This window comes from Medicago truncatula, chromosome 8 (assembly GCF_003473485.1).
Source record: "Medicago truncatula cultivar Jemalong A17 chromosome 8, MtrunA17r5.0-ANR, whole genome shotgun sequence".
NCBI classification, from domain to species: Eukaryota; Viridiplantae; Streptophyta; class Magnoliopsida; order Fabales; family Fabaceae; genus Medicago; species Medicago truncatula.
This window is the reverse complement of record NC_053049.1, coordinates 15,529,369-15,541,251: the sequence shown is the minus strand read 5'-3', so window position 1 is coordinate 15,541,251 and position 11,883 is coordinate 15,529,369. Positions and strand designations below refer to the sequence as shown.

The 11,883-nt window shown below is 33.3% G+C and overlaps 1 protein-coding gene across 2 annotated transcripts; it reads right to left on the bottom strand.

The window, feature by feature from the left end:
- Positions 1 to 3,243: 3,243 nt before the first annotated feature.
- On the bottom strand, positions 3,244 to 10,900 carry LOC11425027 (methyltransferase-like protein 17, mitochondrial). Of its 2 annotated transcripts, none has more exons than XM_024771896.2 (13): positions 10,586 to 10,900; positions 9,634 to 9,822; positions 9,272 to 9,537; positions 8,666 to 8,739; positions 8,467 to 8,561; positions 7,327 to 7,424; positions 6,464 to 6,547; positions 6,060 to 6,140; positions 5,882 to 5,965; positions 5,691 to 5,786; positions 5,482 to 5,561; positions 4,413 to 4,501; positions 3,244 to 3,873 (listed from the first exon to the last, which is right to left on the bottom strand). In XM_024771896.2, exons 2-13 carry the CDS (start codon positions 9,767 to 9,769, stop codon positions 3,524 to 3,526), a joined length of 1,533 nt encoding a protein of 510 aa, XP_024627664.1. In that variant the 5' UTR covers positions 9,770 to 9,822; positions 10,586 to 10,900; the 3' UTR covers positions 3,244 to 3,523. The 2 variants fall into 2 exon arrangements, with proteins under 2 accessions (XP_024627664.1, XP_003627974.2); XM_003627926.4 differs by having other exon boundaries at positions 9,634 to 9,796.
- Between the last annotated feature and the right edge of the window lie 983 nt (positions 10,901 to 11,883).

Sequence of the window (11,883 nt, the reverse complement as noted above, 5' to 3'; positions counted from 1 at the left end):
ATTAGCTTCTTGCAACTTCAACCAGTCCTCTGAAAAAGTTACAAGAAATAAATACAAATTGCAATTCAGTTCCAGAAAACATTTTCTTTTAATTTCGTGTTTTCACTAATAGTTATAAATTGTAAAAATATCACACTAAAAGTCAGTTTTTTTGTTTTTTTTTTTTGTGGTCGGGGTTTGAACCCTAACCTTATGTATATTATGCATTGTTCCTACCAACTGAGCTAAAATTACGGGAACAAAAGTCTATTTAACAAGAGGAAAGCTTGTATTTCCTATTTTCACTGTTAATAACCAAATATGCTACCTTGGTTTCACACTACAACTTATTTTTTGAAGATTTGTATATAGAACAAGTGAAAGAAAATAAGTTATTTTCATTTTGTGTTGTCCTATTTGTACTCTGAAAAAGTTCAAACATGAAGTATTTATTTAAAACACTTATTTTCAATGTCCAAAATTCAAGATTGGCTACAGTTGTGACAATTCCTACTAACATTTACATCGAATGTAAAAGGTTCTGAACATAAATGAACCTTCTAAAGCTGTAGAGGTGGTTAGCAATCACATGGGAATTTGGTGGAATGAAAGCCTTATGTGATAGTTCATTGGCAATGCATGGATTAGTAATGCTCAAGACTTGTGAACTGATACAGTCTGATCTGATCACATACAAAACGAAACTGAACATACAAAACGAATTCAGCTGAACTGTTTAGTTTGTGTCAATATAAATTTAAAAATTGAATGGAAAAAAGTGACTAAATTTGTTTACTATTTGAATATAGGGAAGTCATTGTTATTATGCTATCTTCAAGATTTCACTCAATACGAAGACCACTGCAGCACCCTCCAAAACATAGCTTTGGTTATACATCCAATAGAGCAATACCAAAATTGCCAACTTACAAAACACGTATACAATACAAAAAGATAGCACCGTGCTTTAATTTTAAGTATCTTGGGCAATTGAGTATCTTGTTCAAACAAGTTATGTTTGGCAATTGAACAAAACTTCTAAGGATGGACTCTTCATGTGAACTCTTTTAAAGGAAAGAAACTAAGTATCGTTTACTTTTCATCAGTTTGGATGTACATGTTACATCTTAAACAATAAGGTCTATCTAAAAAATTTGATGTCAAAGCTCATAAGGGTATCTTCTTAGGATACTCTGAACGCTCAAAGGCATATAAAGTGTATAATTTTAAAACTAACATGGTTGAAGAATCAATACACATCAAATTTGATGACAAAAAACCTAAAAATAAAATATCAGAGCTAGTTGAAAATTTTGCCGAGATTTAGATCACTGAAGATGCTTTAGAATCTGAACAAGCTTTAGAATTTATTGGTGCTTATGATGGTTCAGAAGCTAGTGCAAACTCTGAAGCACACATAGAAGAACATTCAAGTACAAGTTTTCACATCCATGAAGAGCTAATCTTTAGGAACAAAGACACTCATCTAAAGACAAGATCAGCATTCAGAGATGAACATTCAATGTTGGGACTGTTTTTGATGATTGAACCCACTTTTGTTGATGAAGCATTTTCATATGATGAATGGATTGTAGTAATGTAGTTATATAAGAAGAGTTGAATCAGTTCCAAAGAAATGATGTCTGAGACTTAGTTGTTAAGCCTCCTTATAAGAACAATTTTGAAACAGCGGTATGATATATTTTCTACTTTATCAAACATATTATAGATCTGGTATTTTGTTTAGTGTATGTTTGTGTGCAAAATTCCAATCAGGTCCTAGAGAATCTCATTTAATTGTTGTTAAGATAATCTTCAGTATCTAAAAGGAACAATTAATCTTGGCTTACTTTATACGGAATCCCAAGATTATAAGCTTGTTAGATTCTTTGATGCTGACTATGTTGAGGATAGAATTGAAAGAAAATCCACCAGTGGAACAATTAATCTTGGCTTACTTTTGTGTCATATTGGAGTTTCGTTAATAAAATAAGGTCAAAACATCCATCTTTACAAATTGTAAGCTTAAAGGAAACTTTTGAAAGTTTTTGTAATGGGGTAACTCCATTTGGTTCATTTTGGGAGCATACTTTAGGTTACTTGAAAGAAAGTATGACTAGTCCAGACAAAATTTTATTTTTGAAATATGAAGAACTTAAAGAAGATCCAATTTTTCATGTCACTAGACTTGCAACATTTTTGGGCTATTCTTTCACTCAAGAAGAGGAATCTAAAAAAGTGGTAGAAAACATAATCAATTTATGTTGTTTTGAAACGATGAAGGAATTGGAGGTAAATAAATCTGGATTCATGCGGTCATATGTTGGGAACAAATTCTTCTTTCGAAAGGCCAAAGTAGGAGATTGGAAAAATTACCTTTCCCCTTCAATGGAAGAAAAACTATCCAAAATTGTGGATTAAAAGTTAAGCGGACCAATGAGCCACTTAGAGAGTCACACTATTAACATTATCAAATAATCAACATGCATGGCACAAATGTTGGTTCTTTTCTTTTGCAGAATAAAGAGGTATTCGTTAGCTATAGGGTGGCTACTTGCCACCTTTCTTATGCTTCATCCTCATTGTTTGGTGTTTGTTTTGGCTTTTGCTTTTAGTGTATTGTATTTTAATGTTCATGTTTTTCTCATATAGGATTGTTTCTAGTTGTTGATCTTCATTGTAGTTGTTTGGAGTATTTCATGTATTTCTCTTTATATATTTCCATTAAAAAAAACGTAGACCAAATAATCGGTTGAATGGAAAAGTAACGATCCTTTAAGGAGGAGGATAAATGATGCCAAACGTAAGTGCTTTCAACCAAGTGATGCCAGATCTTGGTATACTGTTGGCAACAACAACAGCATTGTCTTTAGCTTGAAAATCATTTTGAACAGAGTTTATAGGTTGGATTAAATTTGATCAACACCAAAAACCTTGAAAAAGATATAAATATTGAGACATTCACCACCCATTTTGTTCTCTAGAAAATGACAGGATTAGTTGCTCATAATCATGGTTACTTTGTCTAGTTGGCTTGTTTCTTGTCCATCCGTTAATTGAAGTAGCAAACCAATTGAATTAAAAATGCATCACGAGGAACTTGCATGAATGTATTCAAATCTAAATCTAAATGTGCAACATTGTGTAGTTTTTCTATGACAATGCACCCTTAAAAGAAGACAACAGATTCTCAAATCTTCACCCATTTTTATAAGCTTTTAAATCTTCACTTTGGACATTATTGAAAACTGATTGTCAAACCTATGAAATAAAAGTTTGAGGGAAAATTTACTCCATGCTATCCATTCATTTTCACAAATAGAAAGACTAATATATCTTTTGACAACTAAAACATCTTCATGTTCACCTAAAATGCTAATCTCTTTATCATGCATGTAATGAGAAGAGCTACTTCCTAAAAAATATATATAATGAGAAATTTCTTATATCAATTAAGGCATGGCCCTTAAACACTCATACTTATAAAAGAGGCACAATAATAAATGAAAAAAAAAAAAAAAAAACTAACACAAATGATCTTGCTTCAAAATGGCCACAAATCACCCCAAATAGATCTCTTGGCTTGACGATGCAAGGCAGGATTCTTGCTTTTTGTTACAACCATACGGGCAAATTCACCCTCTGAGGCATCTCTTTTGATTGATCTACACACATTCATAGTTACTTGTTTACCCCTTCTAATAGGCATAAACACAATTCTTCCCCAACCACCTCCAAGATCAGCGATCTCTGTTTCTTCTTCCGTTTCCTTAACCTCTTCATTATCATCTTCGCCATCCCCGTCAGTTTCCAAACCATCAGATTCATATCTTCTTATTGCATCTACTTCACGTGGAGCATCATCATCAGCTTCTTGCAACTTCAACCAGTCCTCTGAAAAAGTTAAAAGAAATAAATACAATTGCAATTCAGTTCCAGAAAACTTTCTTTTAATTTCATGTTTTCACTAATAATTAAATCGTAAAAATATCAGATTCAAAGTCTGTTTAACAAGAGAAAAGTTTTTATTTCCTATTTTCCCTTTTAATAACCAAATATGCTACCTTGGTTTCACACTGCATCTTATTTTTTGAAGATTTGTATATAGAACAAGTGAAAGAAAATAATTTATTTTCATTCTTTCCTATAAAAATATTTGAAAACAGGAAACATGGTGAAAACAAAAATAATTACAAATAGAAAGCATTTTCTCTAACCAGAGTCTAAATCATTTTTGCTGATTCCAATACAACATTTTAAAAACAGGAAATAAAAAAAAAAGTGTCTTTGTAATTATTATTGAAAATAAGAAATCTAAACTGAATGTTTTCTTCAAAATTATTGAGCATGTATCATGAAAGGAAACTGATTTTAATATCAGACCACATACTTTATGTTGAAGGATTTTGACAGAAAACAAGATAGCACAGTACCGTAGTCAATTTCAAGATCCTCTGGATTTCTTTTAGCTTGCTGCTCCTTCAGAGTGTCAAATGTAATACCGTCAAGGGGCCAAGGTTCCCTGGTCAAAGGGATCAGTGAAGAAACAAAAATCAGGATTACATTGTGTTTAAGATAAATAACATTAGGATTCATGTATTTATTGTATAGAATAGCCATATTACGACCCATGAATCTATTGTATAGAATAGACATATTGTATCGTGTAAATAGAGATCAAATATTATGTAATTATTCAATTTATGACTTTTAAGCCATGTAAAGGGAGTTTGTTGTGCAGTTGAAAACACACGATTTCACCATCTCGCGCCTCTATGAAAGCATATCATTAAATGCTTCAAAAACATTTCTTATGCATTAAAAAAGAACATTTCTTATGCCATTAAACGGTCAGGGAATGAAGAATCAGAAATCTTCCATGTCAACAAACATAAACAATTAAAAGTTAATTAGGAGAAAGTAATATGTGATATGCATCAACAGGGTTGTTTAAACTTCACGTAAAAGAACTCAGCATTTTGTGTTGTCCTATTTGTATTCTAAAAAAGTTCAAACATGAAGGATTTATTTAAAACACTTATTTTCAATGTCCAAAATTCAAGATTGGCTACAGGTTATGACAATTCCTACTAACATTTACATCGAATGTAAAAGGTTCTGAACATAAATGAACCTTCTAAAGCTGAAGTAGAGGTGGTTAGCGATCACATGGGAATTTGGTGGACTGAAAGCCTTATGTGATAGTTCATTGGCAATGCATGGATCTTAAAACTTGTGAACTGATACAGTCTGATCTGATCACAGGGGAGTTTGATTATCAAGAATGCCTTTCACTATATGGTGATGTGGAGTAATTGCTTTGGAGTAACATATACTCAAATTATAGATTAAGGCTTGTTTTGTTGAATAGCCCGGGTGCTTTTTTGTTGTAAATCATTGTATCATTGTAAACTTTGATCTACCCCTTACACAACTGGTGCTTTGTTTAGAGCTTATTAATCCATTTTACCTTTTCTAAAAATAGAAATTTAAAACACTTGCCTTGGTCTTGGGCCTCGTCTAAAAACAACATAGGAGAATTTTTCATCTTCAAAGCCACGTAAGGGTTCACCCTTCGAACGCTGAAATAGGATGAAATTTAGAACATAAATTAGTTGGTTGTGATAATATCAATGAAAAGAGAAAATAGGAATGCAGGGACAACATGACTCTCTTCAATACAAAAAGTAAAATATGGATTAAGGAGAAACCTTGTAAGCACGCTGCGATGATGTCCTTTCCAAGCGCTGAACAAAATGACAATATTTTCCAGATTTTACCAGTGGACAAGTACCATCATGAGGACACTGCATCAAGAAAATTCGTCAAAACAAAAATACCAATGGGAAACTGAAAAGGTGGAAAAAATTTCACTAAAAAATGGAAAACACAATATACTTACAGGAGCAACCACAAAAGCACCGGCCTTCTCAGTAATCAAATCTTTACAAACTTCATTGTTCTTTTTAGAAGATTTACGATGTTTCTGAGAGTGTAAAAACAACCATGATGAGGAAAGGAAGATACAAAGCTTATTCATCATTATTTTAATTTTCTTAAAAAAAAGGTGGTAAACTTACTCTTTCTTCCATCCATAATATGTAAGATCTCATCTGAGCTATAATACTGGATCCGTGAGGCGTTCCTGGTTCAACCAAAACCTACAAGATTCAAAATTGGAGATAGCCTTAGATACAAGATTGAAAAGAATTAACAAAATAATGAAAAAAGTTATAAAAATTTAAAAATTCCCACAATTATTTCTTTAAAAAGAATTTTTTTTCTATAATTCATATATGTTTTTCTTTCCTCTCATCACTCCTTTTTCTATCTCATTGACTCTTTTAATATCCCAAAATAGTAAAATAACATCATTCCAGTAAGTCTCACCAAAAAAAAAAAATCATTCCAGTAAGTAAAATAAGTTTGTAGCAGAGAGTCCTCTCCTTCATAGGACAACAAAACTATGAGCTTGAAATCATACCAGAACATCTTGTGTTTGATCCCAAAGCTGTCGAAGTATGGTAATTCGATCCTTTATAGACGGAATCTCTCCCAGCACATAAGACTTCATCCCACCAAAACAGAGCACAAGCAATTAGTATTAATTTATGTAAACCTACATAAATAATTTATATGCCTAATGCTTGAAAAAAAATTACTCACTCCGTTTCAAAATGAGTGTCGCTTTAGCCAAAAAAAATTGTTTCAAAATGAATGTCACTTTCAGTTTCCAATGCAATAATAACTTTTTCTTTTCAATTGTACCCTCCAATTAATACTCTGCACACTACTTCCAAAATATTACTTTTAAAACTAACCAATAGTTAATAAGGATAATTTGGTAAAATAACCATTCTCTTTCTTTTAATCATTGCATTTCTTAATATGTGTGTAAACACCTAAAATGACACTCATTTTGAAACGGAGGGATTATAAAACAAAAGTGCATCCCTTCCATTATTAGCAAAGAGGGTTCTAAAACTGAAAAAAGAAACTGAACATGCAAAACAAATTCAGCTGAACTATTTAGTTTGTTTCAATCTAAATTTGAAAATTGAATGGAAAAAAGTAACTAAATTTGTTTACAATTTGAACAAATGAACCACACATAGTACATACAAATAGTTCATAATCCTTTTATGTACATGTTAAATGCTATGGTAGAGTTTACAAGTTAGCAAAATGTTTACATCTTCAAATCCATCAAATATAGCTGCTTGTAAATTTGAGTGTAATCCATGAAATACAATATGCATAAACTAACAAATCTCAACTCAACTACTTAAATTGAAGAAGCTACAATTCGCAAAAATATACGTGAATAATCCAAAAGAACAAACTTACAGCAATTACAAGGTCATGCCCTCTCTCTGATTTACTAATATCTTTAGACAGAGCTTGAATGCTGTCATAGCTATGAATAAGTGGCAAATCCTTGAGACCTATATAATCAACAGCAAAACAAAATCAACGTAACACCCAGAATTCCTTGAAAATTTCAAAAATGAGCAAGTTCAACATACTCAATTCCAAACAGGAATATTCATTATTTAAATTAATGTGACATAAATCACATTATATAAGGGGAAAATCCTGGGACAGAGTTGATATTAAAGACTATTAACTCATTTGATTGACTGCTACGAATTAGGTGCCACAACAAGAAAAAGAAGTATTTTCACTTTCTAACCAAAAAATAGTGAAAACTGTCGGTCAGAATAGCTCTTCAACTTTTAAATTTTGTAATTTTTGTGACTATCTCCTATAATAGACGAAACTATTATTTGTTCATCAAACTTTTCCTTTTACAAGCATATTGTTATGCATCTTAAAGGAGAAAATCATGCTTATCCTCAATAAGGTTAGTAATTGTTTAATCATACAGTGTGAAGGTTCTTTCAGTCATCAACAGGAACTAAATAATTTAGAGTGGAATCATTTCACAGCAGCCAATCTGCAGGTCCAACTGGCAGCATAACTAACATGTGTTACGTTAGTAAAGACCTAATTCTTAAAAGGTTCTCAACCATGCCTCAAAGAAACTAGAATTACATTCTGATGTTTCCCAAGATTTAACCTCCTTCATCTTTTATACATAATGCAGGATAAATAACCAAACTAACCCCAATTCCAATCGAGACATATGCAGACACCATAAAAAATTTCAATTATAAGGATCATTATCCATAAACCAAAAACTTATATAACAAATTATGATTATTAAACACAGTGAAATCACTATTGTTATGCTATCCTCAGAGATCTCACTCAATACGAAGACCACTGCAGCACCCTCCAAAACATGGCTTTGGTTATACATCCAATGGAGAAATACCAAAATTGCCAAATTACAAAACACGTATAGAATAAAAAAGAGAGCACCGTGCTTTAATTCTGAATACATTAGCAATTTTCGATTCTATTCGGTATTGGCAGAATCTTGGGCAATTGAGTATTTTGTTCAAACAAGTTATCAACATGTACCTTGTATGAGGCGCTGACCTGCACGCTGCATTGACTGTGATGGTTCTATTATATTAACTTTCTCCAAAGATTTTGGCCAAACTTCTTGCAGTGCCCTTTCAAAATCAGATTTGAAAGGAAACACATTATTTAAAGAACAATTCTAAATTTGTAATATGAAGGTTAACCATTGACCAAACAAAGTTCAAAAGTCTTTTACCAGAAAGCTGAACCAGTCCCAGCACCAAAATCTAAGACCTTGGTAGGGGAGAAACCAGGAAGCCTTCTACTAACCTAAAAAGACAAGTTACAGTAAAAGAGTTAAAGTCCGACACACACACACACACAGAGAGAGAGAGAGAATGAGAGAGAGAGAGAGAGAGTCCTACTACATGCTAGGGATTACCAATCATTATTCGCTGATACATAAATTATGGTCCCCAACTTGATTTAATTTAGACCTAAAATTTACCACCATTGTTCTTGCTTCCATTTGCAAATTAGCTATTGTCTGATTCCCTATCTACATTTCACAAGAGCATTCATTTATTTTAGCATCAACTTATGCAACCCTGCCTTTAAGAAAACACTTCCTCTAGAATTCTAATGTTTTGATATATTATCCTGGGTGCACTTAAAACCATCTTTCACACGTGCAACTTTCCTTCTTTTTTGTTTTAACAGACTTCGTCTTTTTATTTTGCAGACCAAGTAAAGGATTAATAGAAAGCAAAACTCTAATCCATATCACCTTATTATGTCATAGTATTTAACACCGATTATTTAATGATTTGTGCTCCCTATCAGGATTATGTTTCCGACCTACCTCTTTAAGTACTCTGTAACAAGCAGAGTAAACGGCAGGCATTCGAGAAGCTACATAAGCAATTGTCTCCTCATCTCTATAGGTGAGACCAATGTCACCATAGGAGCTCGTAATCTTCCAACGTTTCGATTGTTCAAGGGACTTTAAAGGGTGTTCGACTATCTCCCTTGATGTGGTGGTTGCCAGCTGCAGATTGACATTCTTGATTTCATTGAATGACTGGGACAGTCTCAACACCTTCCTCTTCATATATGGCTCCTCTTGCTCTATAATCCCAAAACCACCATGAAAAATTGTAATCAGAAAAATATGAATACATGTAGACCTAATGTGGAAAAGTAAATCCCGAAAAGATAAAGGACCTCGAAGGTATTTCTTAATGGCACGGCGAAGAGGAAGAGGGACAGTGAGGCAACGTTGAGATTGCTTTGCTGCATAGATGAGGGTTTCAGGGGTGACAATTTTCTGTGCAGCTTCAGCTATTGTCTGGGTAGCCATTCCAGCTCGCAATTTAACAACTCTCTCCTACAGATCCAAGCAACATGTTACATCTATCATCATGAATTAGTATGTTAGCAACAGATTCCAAAAAATAAAACCTAATCAAGGTACCACCAACCCAAAAAGGAAAACCAAAAAACTAAAAGATAACATTTTTACCACACCTAATGGGCCTTTCATTTTCTTCTTCATTCCCTTGAAATGTTCCAAATTTTTAACTTTAAAGAAGCACAGATGATGCGATCATAGAGGGTTAGGATTGATGTTACTTTCAAAACAATCCACAAAACCAATTTGGTAGCTCTTACGTTTTTATATTGGGCCTGACTCATCCCTAGAAAACTGACTTGTAAGGTGAGGGTCACCCATGCTTTATAAACACTACACAGTACACAGGCCATATCTATATTCAATGTGGGACTAAATCCACCCTTTCACACCCAACACAACGAACGCAATGGAGGCTGCAATTAAGGGAACCCAAATTCCGCAATTAGACGGCTAGAGGCGGACCGCAATGAAGGCGAAATATACAACAGTAGCATTCTTTTTAGCAACAAAAACATACAGAAATTGATACCTCGATACTATATTTACAATTACTTAGCTCTAGGATTAATCCCCATTAACAGAATTTCTCTCACTAGACTCCTCTAAGCTACTAGTCAGATAATACAACATTATTATCACCAAAGAAAAAGGAAATTTAATCATTGAGGTATTTTGTCGAACACTTGGAGCACATTAAAACAAAATACTTGAATCCAATTGAAATAGAGAAGAAATGAGAAATTGGAGAATTGATTGGCTTACCTTAGGTTATCTAACAACAAGAGGTGAGAGAGACGAGAGAAACTATAGCAGGGACGAGATAATAGAGATGTTAGGGTGAGGCGCGTGAGTCGTCAGTGAGAAGAATTGAAATACTTTGAAACTATTGCCATTTTCAACCTTCGCTTGGTGTTGTTTCTGCTTATGGTGAAGCTAAATTGAATGCATTTGCATACAGTTCCTGATTAGGTGAAGATTGTGGAAGGAAATGGTTATGGTGGTGTGGTGAGTGAGTGGTGATGGTAACAACAATGATAATAAAACCCTTCTTAAGCCCCTTCTTGTTTTTCTCTTTTTAACGAAAAGAAAAAAGTGGTATTTTTTAGTCCTTATTATTATATTATTTTAAAATTTATTTTTAGTCCTTGTATTTCCTTTTTATTTCAAAGTTTATTTGGCGATTTAGTTTTTGAGCCACAATTTTTGATTCTATAATTGCTTGGCTTAATTGCACTTTTCCCCCCTATCTTTTGTCAATTGTGCGATTTTGCACCCCCTCTTTTTTTTTTAGCGATTTTGCACCCCATCTTTTTGCCCCCTTTCTGATTTTGCACCCCATCTTTGTGTTCAATTGCACTTTTGCCCCTTATCTTTTTGCTAATTGTGCGATTTTGCACCCTCACTTATATTTTTTGAGCGATTTTGCACTCCATCTTTTGCCCCTTTTCCCCTCTTTTAGTGATGATTTTGAACAAAACACAGTTGGCAAAAGATAGGGTGCAAAATCGCTCAAAAAAAAAGAGGGGGTGCAAAATCGCACAATTAACAAAAGATAGGGGGGAAAAGTGCAATTAAGCCTAATTGCTTATATGTGTTGTTACAATCATGTTGGTGAAATTTTATGAAAGTTTTGTTCAATAAGGTGTCTCGTCGAGACAAGGACGACTAATGTCAACAAGGCTAAAATCAATATGGACTCTCTAATTACAGTCAAACGATCATGCAGCTTACACCCTGAGAAATGATCAATCATTTAACCTCTCCACATCCATGTGGCACATTCAACAACTTATGAAAGAAGCCATCCGCTACGAAAAAGAAAGTACACACTCTCATTCTTAGATTTTTTTTAAAAGTTCATTGAAATCTTACTGACTTGAACGTTGCAGTTTCTTTGAAGATACATCATCCCGCTCTTGTGAAGAATAATCACATTCCACCGTGTTGTACCTACTCAAATTGTAGTAAAATTGGTTGTTTCTTCTATGGGATTACATCTTTCGAATTTTCCTCATTCTATTCACCAAACAATATTGTATAAAAAAGTGTGAAAACCATCA